Genomic DNA, 25,493 nt, shown 5'->3' with positions numbered 1-25,493 from the left:
CAATGTGGCACATTCATTCAGATTCGAAGATTAGTCCCTAAATATTGTCCACCAGCTCAAAGCAGTCCAGTAAGCTTCCCTACCTCCCTTGACCATACCTCCTTGGTCCTCACAATCAGTGCTGCAGCCTTTAGTCTCTGCCTATGTAGAATAGCGGCAAGCAACTGGACTTTCCTCAGTGTGGGTGTGGGACGGCACGGTAAGCCGAGGTATAACAATGGTCAAGTATGTTGGCTCCTCTGGTTCCACAGGTGATATGTTGGTGGTAGTTGTTCAGAAACTTGTTCAAGCAGGCCTGGTTGAAATCACTTGCAATGATAAGGAAGGCATCAGGGTGTGCTGTTTCGTGCCTGGTTAGGTCCTCCAGTGTCTGGCTGCCGTTGGCCTGAGTTGGAATGTACACCACAGCCACGATGATGCCGGAGATCCCCCTTGGCAGATGAAAAGGACAACATTTGACCGCCTGATGATCCAGGTTGTGCGAGCAGGACTGAAGCAAAACTGCCATATCTGTGTACCACAATAAGTTAATCGTAAATTAACTCCACCTTCTCTGCCTTTAAAAGACTGTCCTGTCTTTACAGTGAATGTTGAAGCCATCAAGGTGCTGGGCTGTATCTGAAATGATGGGGAATAGCCATGTTTGAGTGAAGCAAAGTGCTTAACATTCCCTGATGTCCCTCTGGTACAGCAATTTTCCGGTGACTGTACATTTGCTAGAAGGATAGTCGGTAGTGGGGATCTAAAGCCTTTGTGTTTCAATCTTACCTGCAGACCAGCATGATTTCTTTATTTCCTGTTTTCTTTAAGGGAAACTGCACTCCTGACCTGAGTCTGCAGTCTGGGATCCGTCAATTTTAGTGTCCATAGATTTTTTAAAACGGTTTAAAATGATGTTGCTTACTGAAGTACCATGACTGTAAATGTGGGTTTCAGCTGCAGTAGAAGTATTTCCTGAATGGCAATATTTGATGATCCCCATTGGAGTCGCCCCTTATCGGCACCATCTTTCTGAAACAGTGAAAATCTGCACCACCCCAAAGCTTCCACATTCATCTAATAGTATCGCAACCAGAACTGCACACAATACTCCAATGTGGCCTGACCAATGCTGTCTTTTGCAATGTGACTTGCCAACTTTTATATTCAATGTCTGACTGATGAAGACAAGCATGCCATACATACACATACACACGTGTGTTGTCTCTTGGACTATGGACTTGCACCCCAAGATCCCTCTATTCATCAATGCTGAGATTCTTATCAGAAACAAATTTTACCAGAATAGCTTTAGTGTGAAAATATGATAGAATCTAATGCATAAATTGAATTTTAATTTGTGATTTGTTGTAATAAAATCTTGCTATCCCCACTTTGGAGTAGGTAAATGGCTGTGGGGAGTTACTAAGAGAGTTGAATGCAGTCCACATATATTAGAAGATTGTATCATTTGCATAATTTAATGACTTTTTAATTTGTATAGTACTTTGGGAGAGATGATAAAAATCTTTAAATTTTAACATTTTGTTAAAGTTTTGTGTGCCCACTTTTCCTGGAAGTTCAGCCGAGTGGGCTGAACAAGGGATATTCAGCCAGCCACATGAGTAGTTATTGGTTTAAAGAAAAGTAATAAAACACTATTTAACATATGTAGACCTGAACATGCTGAGAGACAGCTGCCACATCTGCCACTATATTCCATTGCTTCATTCCAGATGGAGTTGAACAGCATAGCCTAGTCTTGCTATATACATAGAATAGAAGATCCTATTTACGGTATTTCAAAGTGGTTTTTCGGTGAAGAATATTATAGTCAGGGAAATAGATGAAGTTCTCTGTCCCAGGGATAGAGCATCCTGAGGGCTGTGGTGCCTGGATTCAGGACATCTTATCTAACCTGCGGGGGGGGGGGTGGGGGGGGAAGATCCAGTTGCCATGGTCCATGTGGGTACCAATGACATAGACAGAATGAGGAAAGAAGTTCTGCTGTGGGAATTTGATCAGCTAGGGACTAAATTAAAAAGCAGGGCTAAGAAGGTAGTACTCTCTCGATTACTACCTGAGCCACTTTCAAATTGACACAGAGTTAAGAAGATTAGGGAGTTAAATGCATGGCTCAAGAATTGGCGTGGGAGAAGTTGGTTTGAATTAATGGGAAACTGCCACCAGTATTGTGGAAAGAGGGAGCTGTCCACTTGGACAGGCTATACCTGAACCGTGATGGGACCTAGATCCTGGCGAATTGCATAACTAGGTTTGTGGATAGGTCTTCAAACTAATATAGCAGTGGGATGGGTTCAAAAGATTGGAGAAGTATGGATAAAGTACAAGAGGAAAGTCTGGATAAAGATAAAGTAAAGGCAAAAATTAGGCTGGAGTGCAGAAAAGTCAAGTGCATAAGTGACATAGATTACTAGATTTTAAAGGCACAATGAGTGTAAAGGCACTTCATGTGAATGCCCTTAGTATTCATAACAAGGTTAGTGAACTTGTGGCGCAAATCAGTATAAAGGGGTATGATTTAGTGGCCATTACAGAAATGAGGCAGCAGTGTGAAGAATTAAATATCGAAGGATATCAGGGTATACGGAAGGATAGGCAGGACGGTAGGGGAGGTGGGGTAGCTCCTTTAATTAAGGATGAGATCAGGGTGAGAGATTATATAAGATCTAAGGAGCAGAATGTTGAATCCATCTGGGTAGAGATTAGGAACAGTAAAGGGAAAAAAATCACTGACAGGTGTTGTCTATAGGCTACAAATAATAACATTACAGTGGCACAGGCAATAAACCGAGAAATATCTGAGGCATGTAAAAGTGGAACAGCAGTTAACGTGAGGGACTTTAACTTGCACATAGATTGGATGAATCAAGTTGTTCGAGGCACTCTTGAGGAGAACTTCATAGAATGCATACATGAAGGCTTTCTTGAACAGCATGTTACTGAACCTACAGGGGAACGTGCCATCTTGGGTCTGGTCCTGTGCAATGAGGCAGGTAAAATTAGAAATCTTGTATTTAGGGATCCTCTTGGAAAGAGTGATCACAGTATGATTGAATTTCTCATACAAATGGAGGGTGCAATAGTTCATTCTAAAACTAGTGTATTATGCCTAAACAAGGGAGACTACAATGGGATGAGGGAGGAGTTGGATCGGGTAGACTGGGAACACCGGCTATATGGTGGGATGGTGGAGGAACAGTGAAGGACTTTCAAAGAGATTTTTCACGGTGCTCAAAAAAGTATATTCCAGTTAAAAGCACGGACAGTAAGGGTGGGGAGAGTCAGACATGGATAATTAAGGAAATAAAGGAAGGCATCAAACTAAAAAGTGGTGCGTACAAAGTCGCCAAGAGTAGTAGGAAACTAAAAAACAACAAAGAATCACTAAGTGAGCAATAAAGAAAGGAAAGATGGATTATGAAAATAAAGTAGCACAAAATATAAAAAGGGATAGTAAAAGTTTATATTATCATATTAAGCAGAAAAGAGTGGTCAAGGTGAATATAGGTCCCTTGGAAGATGAGAAGGGGGAATTGACATTAGGTAATGAGGAAATTGCTGAGACTTTGAATGACTATTTTGTGTTGATCTTCATGGTGAAGGACACGTCTAAGATGCCGAAGAGAGATGATATGGATATAATGGGAGGTGAAGACCTCAATACAATAGTTATCACTAAAGAGCCTAAAGAAAGACAAGTTCCCTGGTCCTGATGGAATGCATCCCAGGGTACTGAAAGAAATGGCAAAGGTTATAGTAGTGACTTTGGTCTGGATAGGTCCTGAGTGATTGGAAGAAGGTGAGTATCACTCCACTGTTTAATAAAGGATGCATGCAAAAGGCAGGTAACTATAGGACAGTTAGTTTAACATCTGTAGTTGGGAAAATGCTTGAAGCTATCATTAAAGAAGAAATAATGAGGCATCTGGAAAGAAATGGATCCATCAGGCAGACGCAGCATGGATTCACCAAAGACAGGTTCTGTTTGACAAACTTACTGGAGGTCTTTGAGGATATAACAAGCACAGTGGATAAAGGGGAACATATGAATGTTATTTACTTGGATTTCTAGAAAGCTTTTGATAAGGTGCCACATAGAAAACTTATCCATAAGATAAGGATGTATGGAGTTGGGTGTGATGTATTAGTATGGATAGAGGATTGGTTAACCTATAGAAAGCAGAGAGTTGCGCTATGGGTGTTTCTCTAGTAATGTGAGTGGGCAAAGGTTTGGCAGATGGAATACAATACTGGTAAATGCAAGGTCATTCACTTTGGAAGGTAAAATGGAAGATCAGATTATTATTTAAATGGTAAAAGATTGCAGCATGGTGCTGTGAAGAAGGACTTGGGAGTGCTTGTGCATGAATCGTAAAAGGCTGGTTTCCAAGTGCAGCAGGCTATCATAAAGGCAAATGGAATGTTGGTCTTCATTGCTAGAGGGATTGAATTTAAGAGCAAGGAGGTTATGCTGCAACTGTACAGGGTACTGGTGAGGCTGCATCTAGAGTACTGAGTGCAGTTCTGATCTCCTTACTTAAGGAAGGATATACTGGCTTTGGAGGCGGTGCAGAGGAGGTTCACCAGGTTGATTCCAGAGATGAGGGGTTAGACTATGAGGGGAGATTGAGTTGCCTGCGACCATATTCAGAAGGATAAGAGGAGATCTTATAGAAACATAAAATTATGAAAGGGATAGATAGATAGAGGCAGGAAAGTTGTTTCCTCTGGTAGGTGAGACTAGAACTAGGGGACATAACCTCAAGATTCGGGGGAGTAAAATTAGAATGGAGATAAAGAGGAACTGCTTTTCCCAGATGGTGGTGAACCTGTGGAATTCTCTACCCAATGAAGCAGTGGAGGTTACTTCAGTAAATATATTTAAGACAAGGTTGGATAGTTTTTTGCATAGTTGGGGTATTAAGGGTTATGAGGAAAAAGCAGGTAGGTGGAGATGAGTCCATGGTCAGATCAGCCATGATCTTAGTGACTGGCTGAGCAGGCTCAATGGACCAGATGGCCTACTCCTGCTCCTTTTTCTTATATTCTTAATAGGACTGAGATTTTACTATAATATTCTAATTTAGTTTAATGCCTTTAATGGTCAGGTATGTTAATCTAATTAAATCTTTCAAAATGCTAATTATTTTAAGTACACATTGATATTTATTGTTTTAAATTATGAAATGAATTTTTAAAAATCTAACTTCTTTGGTAAAAACCAATGCTCTGGGGCTTCCAGGTTTATCACGTGAAAATCCATCCCTGCTGGGCTTTCCTGCCCAATTTCAGAATCAGACTTCCACCCTTATTCCACTTGAGCACAAACAAAGGAAACCAGGTAATTCCAGGTTGTGGGCCAGGTCTGGTCAGAAGTGAGCTGAGGAGAATTTGCAGCATGAAGATAAACTCATTTTATAAACCTACTTTTTCTGTTATCATTGATGATATCGGAACAGTAAACAAAATCTCTCATTTAGATAAGAGATTACATCTACAGTATATAATGGTTGTTCTGCTATGTTTCCTTTATGAAAATGCACATCTAGTAATAAATTGCTGTAAACTCATATTCGATTCATATTCAGCTTATTCATCTGTGTATAATTAGTACTATATTTTGTTTTTTTTTTGCATTAGGCATCATTAAACAACAAACTGTTGGAGAAGTGAATTAATTGCAAAATAATTACCTAAAATTTGGAAGATCTCCATATGAGATTTTGAGCAGATCACTGTGTAGAATCATGGTCTAACTTTATATGTGACTCTTAACAGTATCTACAGGAATTGTGAGATGGTAGTGACTGCTCTTCCCGACGAAGGTTAATACATGAAGGCAGATGGGGATCATTAACAGTCAACAGATTTCTAAAGTAATCTGTTCTTCTGTGAGATGCCACAAATAATAAACAGATAGCAAGAAGGCAATCAAATTCAACAGTGCTTAAAACAGCCAGTTAGCTACTCACAATATATAATCATATTTCTTTTTGCTTCCAGCTACCATTACAACATGGAAGAGTGAATTAGGACTTTACTTAATGAGATGTTTCAGTGTTAACTAGCTTTCAAAACCATATAAAATTACAGCTCTTCAGAGTCATCCACCAATTAATTTTACTCAGTTTTAGCAAGGCCCTAAATGGCAATTCCTAAAAAATAAAAATAAGATTGTTTTGAATTGTATTTATTTACAAATCAAAGAAAAATTAAGGTTTCATCTCAATCTACTCATAGTGCAGAAGTTGGCTTTTCACCTCAGATTGGCAGCCAATTTCAGAGCTGAACTTAAGTATTAAAAACAAACTTCAGTAGTATGAAGATAGAATACAATCATGTTGTTTCAAAATCTAACTTAAGTAGATATAAATGAATGACTTAAAAGGCACCATTCTCCCAAGTGCTATTATCTCCATTTCTAACTAGAGTGAGAGAAACATTCAACCACAGGCACCACACCACATATTAACTTTATTAATTCAAGTAGATTTCACACAGCTACTATCATCAAAACAGACCCTTCTTAATCATTAATTTTAAATTGTCACATGCAAACTGATAAATAATCTTAAATATTAAACTACCTTGGTGAAAATAGGGAAATAATCAGCACAGTTTAGAAGAGCTTTTAATTTGATTTGGATTTGATCTGATATTTAAAATCCATGTCTTATAGTGGCACATATTTGTGTGCAAATGTCTGTAGTACATGTAGTCCTGTTTTCAAGGTAAACAATATTGGACTTAGGTCAATTATCTTGAGCACACAACCTGAATAACTATTCCCTTCACACCAATCTAAGTGATTCCTTGTGCACTCTTTATGGCAGCCATATCTAAGATCTTACATTTTCTGAATTTATCAGATGCTTAGAACAAAATACCCACTTTTGGACATAAACTCCATTGGCCCCAGTCAGACATAACACAGTCACCTGGACAGTAAATGGAACACTGGTGGACTCCAATAGGCTTTTCACTGTAATCACACAAAGCATCTTCCACAACCTGTCCAGGCCAATCAACCGTGCTACGCACACATCTAGGGAAATAAAACAAATTTGTATTAATATCAAAAACAGCTGAACCATTCTAACTTGTGGAGAATGTGAGGTAAATTTCTCTATCTCTATACAGTTAGCTGTGTTATCTTTCTAACATGGCAAACCTTCATTGCACATCATTTTGAAGATAAGTAGCACACAGAGAAATTTTACCTGTAAGGAATACCCTTCATGGATTTTCAAAAATGAATAAGGAGTAGAGGAACTCATAAATTTAGCTAACTCTAACCTGATTTTAACCTGACCTCAGCTTCAATCACTCTACCACTTTGGATCTCATTTTTTTTTTCCAATCCCGACAGTCTGCACTTGTCTGGCTTTCAGTCTGTCTCCAATACCTCACTTCTACATTTTATCCTCCTTCTAAACTGTACTCCCTGAGCGCAGGCTAGTGCCATATTGGTAACTACCCCAAAAGCTGCCCTCTTAATTTGAGTGGCCAACAAAAATATGGCAATTAGGTCCTGTCAAACTTTAGTTGTATTCAATGTAAGATCTCTATTTTCCTGGTTTCCCAACTGAGGCATTGTTCCACCACCACTCCACAAACTTACTCCCTCCTATATCTCTGAGAAAAATCTTAAAAAGGATGAAATGAACTAAACTCCTGAATATTGAAGTATACTTGGAACTTCTTATATTGAACTTCCTTTTACTCACCTCACTTTTCTTGTCTGCACACCTTCTCCACAGCTGTGTATTGACTCACTGTTATTGATCCTGCAAACTGACCACGGTTCAGTTTCCCAGCTATGTTTACTACAATCTCCATAACAGGGAATTCTGTCATACACCTGGGAACATAAAAATATCAGAACATGAGAGATAGGAGCAAGCGTACGCTACTTGGCAGTTCTGTCATTCGATAAGATCAGGTCTGATCTTTTACATTTCTTTTGGACTTTCCTTGAACTAACTTGATTTTTACAATATCCAACAATCTGTCAGAGTCGAAGGAATCAACAGGAATTCAGTTATCATTATCTGGAAAAGTCTACAAGAATAAATGAAGATCATTTTGCATAATTCAGATGTTTAATTTTCCATCACTTTTGTGCCACAGGTAATTAACAAATATTAAGCAACAGTTTTCTCTTTGTGCTCTACAAAGTCAGTGGTAATTTATAAAATCTTTTGATATATTCGTTTATAGGGTAACAATTTTCACTATTGGTACTCATACCTATTGTATAATTTAATTATAATGGCATAAATTTATAAACGGTGAGTTAATACAGATGTGATTAACATACTTACTAAAAAATCAGGTTTTAATCCTGGGATTAAAGAGAGAAATGAAAAGTGAGAGGTTATCACTATTGATGATCAAAATACTGCAGTTGCTTCCTGTTTATTCAGTTTGAAATAGTCAACTTTCTTCTTATTCATTTCCATTCATTCTCATAAAAGCACAAATAATTGGCAGAATAAGCAGTTTGTGTTATTAGCAATGTATTGCTTTTACTGCATTCCCTTGAAATTTCTCGAAGTTTTCCACAGGTGGTGTATTTGGTAAAAATAGTCACTGTCACATAAGAAAAGCCAACATCCCTTTTACACCCAGGAAAATACCAGAGGAAGCATTAAGATGAAAAGATCAATTTTATGGTTATGTTATGGAAAAAGTATTGCACAGGGAAGGATATTTCATACTCTCCCTTGAAACAGCGTCATGGGTTCTGTAAAACAAATCAAGTATATCAGACGGAAATGGTCAATATTTAAGCTCCCAGCCAGAGATAGCACATCTGAATCTAAGGCACTCCCTTAGTGCTATGTTTTCTGCCTAATTTGAGCTCAACAGCTGGCATTCAATGAGTCAATTTGTCACTGAAAGACAATACATATTTAATTTATTACAGGATGACTTATCTGCCTTTCTCCTTTGAATTCTCTTACTAATAATAAAACAGTAACAGAGAGCTTGCCTGGTGGTGTGTTACATTGGATTTTTGATGGAGGATCAGAGACCTGATCAGTTATCTAACTGATCTGCTAAGTGTTCCTAGAATTTCTCTTTCAGATTTCCAGCTGCGCAGGGTGTTTCAATATTTTACCTCCCATTCCCTTATATCATTTGCCTTAAATAAAGTGTATGCACAAGTCCTTGAACATCAGCTATTGAGTAATATTTTCTCCATTTATCCTAACCTAGTATTAAAGTAAAAATGTAAAAACAAGAATTAATTGAAGAGGTGTCCTGTTTAAACTCCTTTCTCAAAATGTACAGGAAGTACTTCAAGTTGGTTTGATATTCTTCAGCAAAGCTACAGATATTTCCTTCATCTGTCAAGGTGAACTGTTGATAAAAATCATTAATCGACAGAGGTGATAAATACATTTTAAATTTATAAGTCTTGACTGCAACTAATAAGACCATAAGATATAAGAGCAGAATTAGGCCATTTGGCCCATTGAGTCTGCTCCACCATTTCATCATGGTGTCACAATAAGGTTATATCATATATACTGTAACTGCTGGGGGAGAGAATGAGGCGAAACTTGAAGAGATATACCAAAACAAACGCAGTAATCACATTTCAGTTGTACTAACATTGAAACTCCTTATAAGCGGAATGAATGTAGGACTAACTTGAAAGTGCTGAGAAGTTTATTAAACTATTTATTATACAATTAAAAACAAAGGCTATCATACTATAGGTTCCAATAATGACTATCAAGGGAGCACTAAACCGTATGCTGATATAAACAGAAATTATGTACGATAGCTATATAGAATGCACCAGATGATATTTCCATCTATTAATTCACTAAGCAAGTTAATTTATTTGCATTAAAAATTGAGAGGTTTAATTCCTGGGAAGATTACATGGACATACTCTCACAGGTACCGTTATCTGCATTCTAGATTAATATTGTCTGAATTAACTTCAGCATCTAACAAGATAATTGAATTTGTTAGGGGAATAGGAGGGTTCACTTTATTGTAACAGGATATCATTTGGTTTTATGCTAATATCTGAGGAAGATACATGGCAAAAAGAAAAATGATTGCAATGCAAGTTTCTCAAATCAAGGCCCCTTATTCTTTTTGTTTTCTTACAGCATCTGAATAGTGTGTCTGGAGCCATGATTGGTAACATACAAGGCTGATGCCCACTGCCATACTCACAGCTTGTCTGCTAAGCTAACAGCTATGATGGGTAATTGGTTGTCATGGTGATGGTTGTTGAAACTCCAATCAGGAAGTTCCAAGTGCACCCCTTTGCCAAATGTTTAAATAAAGGCAATAAGATAAAGTCAGATCAGCAATTAGTTCTTATGAACATGAAGTGATTTACTTAGTTATGATATTTCAATGAATGATTTAGTGAAATACATGCATCTACTTTATTAATAATGAATCTAGGCTAACTGCATTATCAAAAAAATTGAATTAAAATGTTGCATATTGTCAAAATAATTTCATTCTAAAACCAGAAGAATATGTCATCTAGAAGGATGGGTGACACAGTTGTGTACCAATTAGTACAATTGCCTTACAGTGCCAACAATCACCGATCAGGGTTTGATTCCCACCTTTGTCTGTAAGGAGTTTGATATTCTACTTGTGACCACTTTGGCTTTCTCCAAGTGCTCTGGTTTTCTTTCGCAATCCAAAGACATACAGGTAGGGATAGGGCTAGTAAGTTGTGGACATGTTATATTCACACTGGAAGCTTGGCGACACTAGCGGGCTGCCCCTGGTAAAACCTTAGGCAGTACTGGCCATTGATTCAAAACAACACATTTCACTGCTTGTTTCAATGTTCTGATGTACAGTGCATATCACAAAGAAAGCTGATAGTAAAAACAGATCCTAAGGATTGAAGTAAATCATAAAGTGGTCACTGCTGGAATCCTAGAAATGCATCATGTTTTGGCATCGTAGGAAACAGATTTCATGTATGCCTGATGAAGTGTCTCAGCCCAAAACATCTACTGTTGCTATCTGGCCTGCTGAGTTCCTCCAGCATTTTGTGTGTGTTGTTTGGATTTCCAGCAACTTCACATTTTCCCTTGATATTGGTGTAAATATCACAAAGCAAGTAGCTCCAGAAGTATATATTAAATTGTTGGGCCAGCAGTCAGAGATATAGATTATTAAACTAGAGATATCTCTTCCAATCCTACCTATGTCTTGAAAGTTGTAAGTTGTCTTGGAAATTGCTCCATTCAACTACTGAGTTGCAGTAAAAAATTTTCTTGTTCACTGAAGTTCTTTAGAGATAGAAATGTCATTGTATCCAATCTTGGTAATCTCCCTTGGGAGGTCACTCTCAACTTCCTCCTCAGTTTAGGAACAATAAGGCATGGACGATAAGTGCTGGGGTTTTCCAGCAATGCCTAATGTCCTTGAATGAATGAAAGAAGGGTTCTATTAAGTAGATCAACACTTAAATGAGTGTGTATTTAATAGTTTGGTGTTAAATTACAGATATATTTTGAAAATGAGTATTGATAATATAAACTTATTTTGAGTTATATGGATGTTGTTTTGACATTTCTATACATTTTGCTTTTGTAGGCTGAAGGGGTTAATATAATCCATTCTAGAGGCAGAGAAAGTGCAATTAACTTCAATCATTTTGGACATGGTACAAAATTCGGCATGCCTGGAATCAGCAATGACAGGAAGATTGAGAGCTGGGGGGTGGGAGGGTGTTTAATCGCAATATCTATCATTCAGCAGCTGATCATCGATGTCGTACTACTAGATGTACTTTAAAATTACACATAAAAGCTACAAATGGCTACTGTCAAATTTGCTGTCACAACAGTGGTAATTGATGGAATGTATTACTGTTGTTAAGGGACATAATGTTGGTTTCATACATTGACTACGCATTTTACATACTTGTAACAAAATGTATAAATGTATTATTTTACATCTCACAATATTGATTTGACTAAAACTATGGGCATCATAAAGATTAGAAATTCTAAAATGATTTCATTATTTTATAGATTCAACATTTTATATTTCTGGGGTATGCTTTATTGGTGGGCCAATGACAGCTTCTATTGACTGAATGAAATTATAATTATTTGACTAAACAACCACAGCAATTCAATGCAAAACTCACAGAGAGTGAGAAAATGACTCCTGTCTCTTCAAAGTCTCTGTTGGTGATGTTAATTTAAAACCAATAACAGTCCAGGAGCCTGGAGCATTCTAAAATGCTCAATGCTCTGTCCAGACTATAACTAAACACAGCTGTGTGGATGTCATTTATTTCAGTGTTCAAGGAATGACCTTTCTTTTTGCTAAGAATTTATATGAAACTGGAAATGAATGTTTATTTCCAAGAGCAATCTAATCTGAGGATTGAATGGCACCACATGCAAAAGCCCAATCCATAGCATTTTACAATATTGAGATGGAGATTTCAAATGACATTACTGAAAACATACATACAGCCCCAAATGAAACTCAAAACTCAATAGATTCAAATCTTAGTGAATGCAACAGGTCAACCTTTCCATGAATACTGTGTATGAAATTTGGTTTCAGAGCAACAAATTACATTCAAATAACTTAAACCTGAAATTAGAATTCTTTCAATATGTAGTCCACTACATGAATAAATATGTTAGAAAAGTCACAATTGTGTAACTGCAGAAAGCAGCATCTCATTATGCAGTACTTAATGCCCTCACAATGTATATGACTCTTGTACTATGTGCAACTTCGATTGTGTGAACTTCATCAGCTAGATTTATAGTCTATTGCCTGTGTTAGGAGAAACCCCTTGCCATTTCAGAGAAGTGAGATACGCACATAACTATGACCATTTACAAGAAGCCATTATTTAAAAATCAAATGAAGAGGCAGTACTTTGAACTTCTTAATTATTTATCAAATTACAGGCTACTTATTGTGAATGGTGATTCGTAGTGTTTGTCACGAACAGATTAAACCTAGAATTTATTAACTATATAACTTGATCAAAGTTCAAAGTAAATCTATTATCAAAGTGCATATTTGTCACCATATACTTCACAGAGTTTCATTTTTTCACAGGTATTCAGATAAAAAGAAACACTGTAGAATCAATGAAAAAAACACATGACAAAGACAAACAAACAATGTGCAAAATATAACTGTGATATATGCAAATACAATCTGCATTTGTATTCATGGAACTTTATTAGTCAAATACTTAAGTAGCTAAATTCACTGATGAGAATCATGCATTTTGGCCTCCTCAGTGGAGGTAAATGTGAACATAAATAATTAAAATTAGGGACGAGAAATAAAATAGAAATTATGCTTAATGTCCTATTTATGGAAAAGCATATTATTTTATCTTTTAAGGTTCCAATGGTATAATTAATTTTGCGGAGAAATATATTATTCAAGTAAAATCATTGACTATTTCACTGTAATCACCACCCCAGAACATCGAGATATCCAACAGCAGACGCAAGTCACTGGGCCTACAGCTAACATTTACTTCAGTGTATTTTAATGAAGAGCTTATCTTAACAGCTACCCTAAGAAGGCAAATAAATTAGTGGCTTTAATCTTACTGACTGAAGGAGCAGCTAGTGTTTGGGTATTTTGAAAAATGCGAGCCCAGAAATGAGCACATGCATCTTACTGTCAGAATAAGGGGTCAGATCTATCAGTTTGTCCCGTTGCATTTGGAGTTTGAGGAGATTTGGTAAGACACCAAAGACTCTTGCAAATTTCTACTGGTGGAGAATATTCTGGCTGGTCGCATCATAGCATGGTATTGAGCATCCAATGCATAGAATTGCAAGAGGCTGCAAAGGACTGTAGGCACAGCCTGTTCCATCATGGCACAACCCTCCCCAGTACCAAGGATATCTTCAAGAGGTGGTGCCTCAAGAAGGTGATATCTTTCGTTAAAGACCTTCACTGTCCTGGACATGCCTTCTTTATGGTACTGTCATTGGTGAAGAGGTACAGAAGCCTGCAGAATCACACTCATTGCTTTACAAACAGCTCCTTCCTCTTCCCCTTCGTATTTCTGAACAGTCCATAAACACAAGCTCAATTTTTATTTTTTTTCTTCATTTATTTACTTTTGCACCTTATAACAATTGTTGTGCATTACTACTGCAGCTGAAAACAACAAATTTCATGATACATGTCAGTGATAATAAACCTGATACTGATTGCTGGTCTGGATTATTGTATCCCACGTCCTGCACCTTTTAGACCAAGCGTATGTGCTAAAAATGCTTTTGATTAGGACAACTAGGCAATGGTTGATGGCATTGTGAAATTGGAAGTATATTTGATCAATTTATTGGTGCTGTTTTAAGAAAATAGCATGTGCAATGGATAAAGGGGTAGATACACTAAGATTATTGGAGGCATTCATTAAAGATTATTGCAGAATTTGAAAGCTTGTTATGTAGGAGGTTACATACTGGTGTGGATTGAAATCATCTTGCTAGCCAGGAAATAGGCATAAATTAGTGTTTTGCTGGTTGACGTGTTCAACTAGCAGTATACTACAGGGATTAATGCTGGTTTCCAAATTTTTCATTTTATTAAATTTACTTAGATGAAGTCACCAAGGGAATGTTTGCTAAATTTGTCGATGACACAAAGGTCAGTGGGAAGTGATAGAAATGTGTGCTGAGGATGCAACCAATTCAGACACAACCTTATAAGATAATGGAGCAGACCAAAAAAGCTGTGGATTTGTATTTTTATACCATCAATGGGGATCCTGAGCCAGCTGGTTAAAAAGAAAACAAGAAATTATCTATTTTGCTTATTGTACTTCTGTAATTTTATTAAATTTATTGCTTTTTTATGTTTTTCTTTATATACATATACTTTTTTCAAGTAACTAAACTACCTACTGTTCGAAATGTCTTTTGCTGGGACTCTCAGTTGGCAGAGCTCCACCTGCACGTTTGCCATTGATCAGATCTGATCAGACTGAGTGTGAGGCTACTGGAGTATACCACCTGAGGATGCCCTACAGCCCTCACTGCTCCACCTGAGGTGAGAGAGTGAAGAAGAGAGTCACAAAGAGGTCAACCCTTTGTGTTATTTTCACATAGCTGTGGATGTGGGGAGACAACGGGTTGTGACTTTAGGCAACAAACTGAATCAAAATTAGGTTTATTGTCACTGATATATGGGAAGGGAGGAAGGGAGGAAAAACAAAACATTGAGTGTTCTCTTCAGGCTCCTGAACTTCCTCCCTGATAGTAGTAATGAGAAGCAGACATGGTTAGAAGGTGGATGCGTCATTCTTGAAACACCTTTTGAAGGTGTTGTCAATAGTGCTGAGGGTAGTGCCTCTGATGGAGGTGGCTGTGTCTGCTGCATTCTGCAGCTTCTTGTGATACTATGCATGGGAACCTTCATACAGACTGTGATGCAACAAATTAGAATGCTCTCCACAATATATCTGTAAAAATCGATAGAGTCTTTGCTTACATACCAAATCTCCTCAAACTCCTAATGAATTTCAAAGTTTGAAGCAAATTCATTATCAATGTACATATATGTCACTATATACAATGCTAAGCAACACATTCAAAATGCTGGAGGAACTCAGCAAGCCAGGCAGCATCTAGGAAAAATAGTAGAATCTACATTTTGGGTTGAGGCCCTTCATTGGGACTACTACAACCCTGAGATACATTTCTTACCGATATACTCAATAAATCCATAATAAAATAATAAATTCAATGAAAGAACACAACAATGTGGGCACTCAACCAGTCTGGAAAATACTGAGGGATAACAAATGTTCCTGAACCTGGTGGTGTGAGTCCTGAGACTCCTGTACCTTCCTCCTGATGGCAGCAGGAACTGGGTGTTAGGGGTTCCCGATGATGGGTGCTGCTTTTCCACATCAACACTTCATGTAGATACGCTCAATGGTGGGGAGTATTTTACCCATGATGGACTGGGCCATATCCACTACTTTTATAGGACTTTCCATTCAAGGGCTTTGTTGTTTCCATACCAGGCCATGATGCAGCCAGTCAATATACTCCACCTCACATCTGTAGAAGTTTGTCAAAATGTTAGATGTCATGCCAAATCTATGTAAACTCCTAAGGAAGAGAAGACACTGTGGTGCTTTCTTCATAATTGAAATGTGCTGGGCCCCAAACAGGTCCTCTAAAATAATAACATTGAGGAATTTAAAGTTGCTGACCCTCTCCACCTCTGATCCTCCAATAAGGACTGGCTGATGGACCCCTGGCTTCCTCCTCCTGAAGTCAATAATCAGCCCCTTGGTCTTGCTGCATTGAGTAAGAGGTTTTTGTTGTGGCACCACTCAGTTAGATTCTCAATCTCTATCCTATATTCCAAGATTCCAAGATGGCGGTGCGACGCAGCTTGCAGCGGCCACTCCGGAGCTGATTATCTGTTATTTGTGAAGTGGGGTGCCGTGCACAATCATAATCAATTGAAAATGGATGTGGGAGCATGGAGGAACATTGGGAAATCTCCAGGAAGACCTTCTTCATTGCTGCGGCTACTGTGAGGTCCGGGACTCTGCTGGGAAGAACAGGCCCCCAGTCTTCGGGGTTGCGTTGCCGATGGACGTTGGCGGGGCCGTCTTAATGCGCTCGGCAGAGGATGGTGCTTGGAGAAGTTGTGCTGGAGGGGATGGTCGGAGGCTCGGAGGTTCGACTGTCTTGGAGTCCGCTGCGGTCAGGTTGCTTTCGGTGTGTGCTGCGTCTGCGAGGCTGGGTTCGACGGTGCTCTCATTGTGTGCTGCGTCTGTGAGGCTGAGTCGGGCGGTGCCGTGGAAGTCCATAGCGGGGGTATTCCCTTCTGCCGCCAGCGTGGGATGGCGAGTCTGTCGGGACCCTGGGGACTTGTGGAAACTGTGGTGATTTCTTTTGAACTTATAGTCCTTTAACATCTTTGGACTATTTTTACTGTGCCCATGGTCTGTTTTTTATCAATTATGCTATTGTTTGCACTGTTGTAACTATGTGGTTTTGTGCAGGTCTTGTAGCTTTAGTTTTTGGGCTTGTTTGTCTGGTGGATTTGGAGCTCCTTTCCAGGGAATGCGCTAAGACAGTAGCGCGATATTAATACGCAGCAGCCTCTCCGGACTCTGGATTGGGGATCGCCAAACGTTATCTGGATTTTCTGGTGTCGTCTGTTTTGTCATATGCTTTTGTGATATCATTCTAGAGGAACGTTGTCTCATTTTTTAACTGCATTGCATTTGTGGTTTCTAAATGACAATAAACTGAATCTGAATCTGAATATATGCTAATTTGTCACCACTTTTGACTCGGCCAATGACAGTGGTGTCATCAGCAAACTTGGAGCTGTGCACGCCACGCAGTCATAGATGTAAAGCGAGTAGAGCGGCGGGGGGGGGGGGGGGGGAGGGGGGTCTAAGCACACAGACTTGTAGTGCACCTGTGCTGACGGAGACCAAAATGGGGTCTGCAAGTGAGGAAATGGAGGATCCAATTACTCAAGGCGGTATTGAGGCCAACCTTTTGAATCTTATTGACTAGTTTTAGAGGGATAATTAGATTGAATGCTAAGCTGTAGTCAATAAAGTACATGCTGATGTATATATCTTTGATACACAGATGAGTTCTAGCGTAGAGTGAAGAGCCAATGAAATGGTATCTGCCATATAATGGGTCCAGGATAGGTTGCTTTTGATGTTTAAGTCCAGGAACTTAGGTGGGTTACTCCGGATTTCCAGCATCTGAAGGATCTCATGGGTTTATCATCAGCAGAATTGACAATTTTATCTTCCAAAAGAGATGGTTATATAGAACATGCACGTACAGATTAGAATTCATTTACACTGTGAACTACAATTGCCTCAGGCTGCCTATTAGGAAGATTAAAATAATGCAGGAATTGTTGGAGATCAGGCAGCATCAGTAGAATGGCAGTTAACTCTATGTAATGACCTAGGAAAGGTTTCTCTGCTAATGTAATGCTTTCTCTGCAGTGCAGTTTTGGGTTATGGTGAGAGATAACAGGGGCTTTGGAATGTGTGGTGGCCATTGAGGAGAAATGTTTTTCTTTCTTGGGTGCCCGAGAGAAATTTTTTTTTGTTCGACAGATGATGGAGAGAGAAGATGCCAGACTTGGGCAGAGCAGACTGTTCTGTTCTTTATATTCATATGTACCGTGGGTTACTAATAAAGAACCATATTCTGGAAGAATAGAACTTTTATTTAACAACAGCCAACATGTTCTTACAATAGCATATTTCTCTCCATCTTTCTATCATTCCTGCGCATGCTCAGAACTCTCTCCAATCACATTCTTACATGTCTTACATATCACCACATCTTCCTTTCCTTAAAAAGAAAAACAATTAGCAACATTGACCAGAGCAAATGCATAATTTAACATGTCTCTATCAGTCTCTCTGGGGGTTTATGAACATGAGTAGACCTTCTAAGTGGTTCACACAGTTCTTGTGTTTCATTGGTACTTCCATGTTTTGTCTGGTCTGCATCAGTTAACTGAAACTCTGAAGCTGGCTCTTTCTTGAGGTCTTTGCAATTTCTTCTTAACACTGCTCCTTCTTCTGTTTGGACCATGTATGATCTGGGTTGTACTTCTCCAAGTACTGTAGCTCTCTGCATCCATGTGTTCATTTTGTCTTGTATCCTCACTTCATCTCCTTGGTGCAGTTCAGGTAACGGACGAGAACATCTGTCAAAGTATCTTTTCTGCTTTGCCTTGTGTTCATCTTTCCATCTTTTCACTTGTTCACCTCCCTCTGTTCTCAGAAAGCTCTCACCTGTTGTCAGATTGGATCTCAAGCGGCATCCCATCAAGAGCTGAGCAGGCGAAAATCCACATTCAAGTGGAGTACTGTGACAGGCTAACAAAGCTTTATAAAAATCACCTCCACAATCTTTTGCATTGTAATCAATTTCTTGATGATTCCTACTGACTTCCCAACTAATCTATTGGACTGAGGGGAAAGTGGACTAGATGTTGTATGAACAAAGCCCAATTCCTGAGCAAAATGTCTCATGCATTCATCATTGAATTGTGGACCATTGTCTGTGAAAATTTTGTCAGGTACACCATGTATGGAAAAAACCGATTTCATGTATGTAATTACATTCTGTGCTGTTGTTCTGCTCAAACCACACACTTCAGGATACAAGGAGTAGTAATCTGTTATTAATAGCTAGTCTTTGTTGTCAGTTACAAAAAGATCAATGCTTACCTTCTGATAAGGTCTCTGAGGATTAGTATGTGAATGCAATGGCTCCATAGGGTTGCTAGATTGGTATTTAAGGCATATTTGACAAGAAGACACCAGTTCTGCAATTTCTTGATTCATCCTGGGCCAAAACATCACTTCTTGTGCCCTTCTCTTACATTTTTCAATACCTAGGTGGCCTTCATAAATTCTTCCAAGCATTTCTTTTCAGAGACTTTTAGGAATCACAATTCTGCTACTGTTGAACAATATCCCATCCACAACAGAAAGTTCTGATCTGTCGTTCCAATATTCTTGTACTTCTGAGGTACAGTCACGCTTATTATTTGGCCATCCATCCATCACCACTTTTATTACCTGACTGAGAATTTTGTCGTTCTCTGTCTCATGACGCAGCAGTTCCAACTTTTTGGGAGCAACAGGTACAGTCTCTATGATCATATCAACAAATGCTTGGACATCAACAGCGTCCCTGTGATTGTCTTTTGTTGTTGGATCCACAGCTCTGGGAAGTGTGTCAGCCGTGTACATGAATTTTCCAGGTGTGTATGACACATTCAATACATATCTTTGCAATTTGATCATCATTCACTGAATTCGCAAAGGACAGTCACTTAAAGGTTTGTGAAACAATGCAATCAGAGGCTTATGATCAGTTTCAACATCAATAGATTGCCCTGACACAAACTGATGAAATCTCTCACAAGCAAACATAATGCTGAGCAATTCTTTTTCAATTTGGGCATACCTTGTTACTGGATCCGATAATGAACAACATGCATTTGCCACTGGTAGCCATTCTTTATCATGTTTCTGGAGTAATACTGACCCTAAGCCTGCCTGAGATGCATCGCATGAGATTTTGATGGGTCTCTCAGCATCATAGAATTTCAACACAGGTTCTTCAGTGAGCACTTGCTTGAGATTTTGTCATGCCTTCTCCTGTTCACGATTCCAGCATTTATTTTTCTTTTCTGATAACTGCCTCAATGGAGCAAGCTGTTCCAAAAGACTGGGTATGAATTTTCCCATGTAGTTGACCATTCCCATAAACCTTTGAGCATCCTTTCTACATTGCGGTCTTGGCATGTTCTCAATAGCAGAAACCTTCAATGGATCAGGACGCACACCCCCATTGCTAATGATATCACTCACAAAAGTAAGTTCAGTCACTCCTAGCTGACATTTGTCTTTATTCAACTTCAGGTTTGCTTTGCGTGTTGCCTCCAAGACTTTTGAGTCTGGCGTCCTGCTCTTGTTTAGATGATCCTCAGACAATAATATTATCCATGGAAGAATCCACTCCCTCAATGTGCTCATATAACATGTGAATGGTTTTATGGTACACTTCAGGAGCTGATGCAATTCCAAACAGAAGCCTAAGAAAATGGTATCTGGCAAAAGGAGTGTTAAAGGTACACAACTTTGAACTCGGTTCATCTAGTTTAAGTTGCCAGAATCCAGAGGATGCATCTAATTTACTAAAGTACTTTGCATTAGCAAACTGTGACATAATTTCTTCATGAGTAGGCAATTTGAAATGCTCTCTTTTAATGACCCGATTCAAGTCTCTTGAATCTAAGCAAATCATCAGTTTTACATTTTTCTTATCAACAATGACAAGTGAATTGACCCATTCAGTCGGTTCATCAATTTTTATTATGACTTCTCGCCGTTCCATTCTGTCAAGCTCTAATTTCCGTTGATGATGTAATGCAAAAGGCACTTTTCTACATGGATGTACTATGGGTGGCACTGTGTTGTCAATTTTAAGCGTGTGCTCTCCTGGAAGACAACCAAGCCCTTTGAACAAGTCCTCATATGCTTTCATCAAGTCAGTGTATTCTGACTCTCTGTCACTGTCCAGGACTAATACTCTTTTCACCAAATTCGGGCTCCCACAGGCAGATAAACCCAGTATTGACTGTACATTCCTTGGCACCACCACAAATGAAAGCATGTGCACAATATATTTGTGTGATACTTTTGCCACGCAAGTTCCTTTAACTGGAATGTCTGCACCTGAATACCCAGTCATTTTTATATTTGTCTTATGTAACTTTGGTCTTGGCTTCAATACATTAAACTCAGATTCTGCAAGAACATTTACTTGTGCTCCAGTATCCAATTTAAACAGAATAATGTTTTGGTTCACTTGCAATGGCATAGCCCAGTCATTCTTACTTTATTTTCATGAAGCATATCAATATAAAACTCCTGAAATTCATTTTCAAGCACTGCATTTACGTGTTTTATTTTCTTTCTACTTCTGCAACAGCATGAGAAATGATTACTCTTACCACAGTTGTTGCACATTTTCCCATACGCTGGACACTGTTTTGGCCGATGCTGCTGCCCACAGCGATCACACAGCTTTTTTCTCTCAGATGATGTCTTGCTCTCTGTTGGTTTTGTTGTTGTCTTATTATTTTTTCTAATATGTTCGCAATTCCTCACAGCATCTACAATGCAGTTCTCAATGAAAAGTTCTTTAGCCTGTGACATCATGGGTTCCGAAGCTTTGCAGAGCATAAAGCTTTTTCCAAGTCTAAATCTTGTTCTCATAACAGTCTTTCTCTCAGACCATTATCCAGAATGCCACAAACAATTCTGTCTTTAATGAGAGAGTCTGTCAGTTCTGCAAACTCGCATGTTTTACTCCGGTGTCGCAACTCAGTAACATATTGATCAATAGTTTCAGCAGCTCTGTGTACATGTAAAAAATCTGTACCGCTCATGTGTTACATTATGCTTCGGTATACAAAATGCTTCAAATTTGTCCATTATCGATTTTGACTAAATTATCTCCATTTTCAAAAATAAAATGATTATATACCTCAATTGCATTGTCACCTATTACATGGAGTAGAAGCACAGTTTTTGTTTTTTCTGTTTTTTTATCCACTTTGATCACCGATAAATACAACTCAAAACGCTGCTTAAATTTTCTTCAGTTCTTAGCTATGTTCCCAGACAATTAAAGTGTCGGTAAAGGCTACAAACCTTCCATTTGTAAAACTGTTAGCAACACCAAAATAGTTCAAACACTTTTTTCAGAAAATTATCTTCGCTTCTCCCGTGTTAGGAAACGTATTATTCTTCCAGACTGACTTCTGACACCATGTTGTGTTCTTTATATTCGTACGTACCGTGGGTTACTGATAAAGAACCATGTTCTGGAAGAATAGAACTTTTATTTAACAACAACCACCACGTTCTTACAATAGCATGTTTCTCTCGATCTTTCTATCATTCCTGCACATGCTCAGAACTCTCTCCAATCATGTTCTTACACGTCATATCACCACACAGATTTGGAATGGGGCCGGGAGTCGACGCCTGGGAAGAAATCAGTGGAGAACGAACAGACGGAAAAACAGTGAGCTCCAATATTACGCATTAGACTGTTTCATGAGAATGGGCCCTTTCTCTTCTTTTTACTAACCTTATAGTCAAATTAAGAAGTATAAAGCTCAATCATTTAATTGTGTTTTGTGTACTGTTTGTTATTTTGCAGTATTGATTTGTAACAGGGGAACACATCGCACAGCATCCACACAAACAGGCTGGAGACTGTCTTCCCCTAGATTAAGCCACTAGCCGAACCTGAGGGTTACAATTGTGGGGGTATCGTTCAGGATTAATTTCATTGGATGCTGCTGTGTGATTACCCTGAGCATTGAACCAGTGGGGCAGATATTTGTACTCCGGATGAATTGTTAACTTGCCTGCTAAGTACTGTTAAAGTTGCGATTGTGGGCAGAGGTTTGATAAAATGGCGGGTGCAGCTCTCGTTTTAATGCAGACCAGCACTGATGTAGTGGTAGCTAGGCGGGCCGAATCACAAGTCAAGTTTCCTGTAGCTGGGGGTGGAGACTTCAAAGACAGGGTTCTGTCATTTCTGTGGAGTGAGGGGAAGGAGGGGTCAGATTTGGAATGTCTAATTAGTCCCCGTCTTCCAGGGGTGTAAGAATTCTGAGCTAGTATCTGTCCTTACCTCTCTGGCGAATAAATGAAAAATTGCCCAGGTCCAAAATCCCAGCTATGACAGGCGCTGCCTTTTCTCCAGAATAACACCCACCCCTAAAGGGAAGGAGGAGTACGAGACTTGGGCAGAGCAGACCTCTCAGTGTTCAGATGAGTGGCAGTGCTCTGATGATGTAAAGCACCAGAGATTGCTTGAGAGTTTGAGTGGGCGGGCTGCTGATGAAGTGAGTGGTCAGGTTGTAGCACCCCATAGCTAAAGCTGTAGATTACATGCAAGCACTGGAAAATACATTTGGTCCGGCTGGAAGCCCAATGGAGATCATGGTGGAGTTTTAGAACATGCGTCAGGAGAAGGGAGTGAAGCTTTCTGCTGACTTCTTTTGGCTAGAGAGGCAGCTAAGTTGCTTGCAGCACAAAGGGTCATTCAGACGGCTGAAGTGGATCAGTTAAGAATGGAACAGATAGCAAAGGGCGCCCAGTCCCAGGATCAGATCGCTTGGGGTCTCTGACTGTCTCGTGAGACACGCCCCTCTACCTCATTTGTTGAGCTGATCAGAGGAGGAGAATGCGTCAGAGGCGCAGGAGGCCTCAGTCAGCAGGGTACAATCCTCAGTAGTAGTCCCCTGCGGTGAAGTGTCCACGGATAGCCTGTCCTGGAGAATGGTAGAGGAGATTGCGGCAGAGTTGAGAACGGAGATACGTCGGGTGTTATCAGCGGGTGTGACCCCCCCCCCCCCCATATGATAGAGCTGATGGGGGGGGGGGTGGATTCCCCAAGTGGACGGACAATGTGGAGATGTGGAGGGCTGCTGGCAGCAGGTGTGTCACACCAGAAGGAGAGTGAGCCCCCGGGTACCTCAGCAGAGAGAGTCATTAGGAAAACTTAGAGGAGACATATTGAGGGAACGGCCTGGTGTCTCTGGGGGATCCTATTCCCAGCAATATACCAAGGAACCCCCAACAGCGAAAAACCCTATTCCTGATGGCTTAGTGGGGCCATGTTCCAGTGTATCACTATGGATAGAAGGTATTTATGCTAAAGCCATATTCGACACCGAGTTGCATTTACCATTGACACGATTCAGTGCACTGGAGATCTGGGGTCTTAGTGATGGTGATTATCCATACGATGGTTATTTGTCAGTCAAACTGGAGGTTTTGGAGGCTGATGTGGGAGTGGCTGAGGTCCTTGATACATTAGTGCTGGTTTGTCCAGATCCCACTGAGAAGGGTGGCGTTTGAACCCTGGTGAGGAACAACACTCCGAGTGAGGAGGCTCATGGGTGCCTGCAAGGAAAAGGCTGGCGAGTGCTTTCTGGGAATATTGCCCTTGCACCCAGGGTTTCGAGCTGCTTTTGAGGAAGTGAGTGGCTGCATTGGGCCAGATACTGAATTTTGGTGAGAGACTGGGTGATTCCCCCAGTCAAAGCCCACAGATTTAAGGCCTGGGGAAGTAGCGAGAGTGATGGGGACGAATTTCCCAGAACGCCAAGGACGAGGCCCTCCTAATGGAGACTCCAGAAGACCACAAGAGGGAGTCAGGCTTACCTGGTGGGGTACTGGTGAGGGCCAAACTGCAGAAGCCCTCGGTTGTAAAGGCGAGCAGGATGGAAGTGATTGTCAAAAACACTATGAAGAGGGAGGTCACCTTCAAGTGGAAGATGCCCCTAGCACATCTGTTCCCAGTGACCGTAATGTCTAGTGTCCCTATGAGACAAGCCAGGGTGAAACTGTTAGAAAAGCGGGGGACAGTTGACCACTGAATCATTGAACTTTGGAAACTCCCCAGTAACTGTGGGTTGGAAAGGGAGGTTGGTAGAGAAGATGTTGAAACTGGAAAGTGTCTTTTCCATTGACGAGTTTGATTTGTGTTGTTCCAAGAGCACTCGTCACACTATCCGGGTGACTGAGGACATCCCATTTAGAGAGAGGTCGCGGTGATTGGCCCCTGCAGAGATGGAAGATGTTCGGCAACATTTAAGGAAGCTGAAGGAAGCTGGGATCATCACCGAGTCCAGAAGCCCCTATGTGTCCCCAATAGTAATGGCCAGAAAGAAGAATAGGAAGGTACGCATGTGTGTGGACTATATGACTCTCAACAGGCGCACCGTCCCTGACCAGTACACGGTCCCGAGGTTCAAAGACATGCTGGCCTGTCTGAGTGGTGTGTAGTGGTTCAGTGTACTAGACTTGAGGAGTGGATATTACCAGATCCCCAACAGTGAGGCAGACAAAGAGAAGACAGCATTTATAT

General features: G+C 39.9%; 1 protein-coding gene across 3 annotated transcripts in view; it reads right to left on the bottom strand.

Annotated features, from left to right (window-relative positions):
• thsd7ba (thrombospondin, type I, domain containing 7Ba) overlaps positions 1-25,493 on the bottom strand; it is a 976,604-nt gene that overhangs the window by 131,824 nt on the left and 819,287 nt on the right. For all 3 annotated transcript variants that reach the window (XM_073025771.1, XM_073025781.1, XM_073025776.1), the window contains exons 16-17: positions 7,731-7,864; positions 6,895-7,048 (exon numbers count right to left, since the gene is read on the bottom strand). In XM_073025771.1, the coding sequence (XP_072881872.1) occupies positions 6,895-7,048; positions 7,731-7,864 (288 nt within the window). The remainder of the gene's footprint in view (positions 1-6,894; positions 7,049-7,730; positions 7,865-25,493) is intronic.

The sequence above is a fragment of the Hemitrygon akajei genome, chromosome 2, assembly GCF_048418815.1.
Source record: "Hemitrygon akajei chromosome 2, sHemAka1.3, whole genome shotgun sequence".
In the NCBI taxonomy this organism is placed as follows: domain Eukaryota; kingdom Metazoa; phylum Chordata; class Chondrichthyes; order Myliobatiformes; family Dasyatidae; genus Hemitrygon; species Hemitrygon akajei.
The sequence above is the reverse complement of the archived record's forward strand: the minus strand, read 5'-3'. Positions and strand labels throughout refer to the sequence as shown.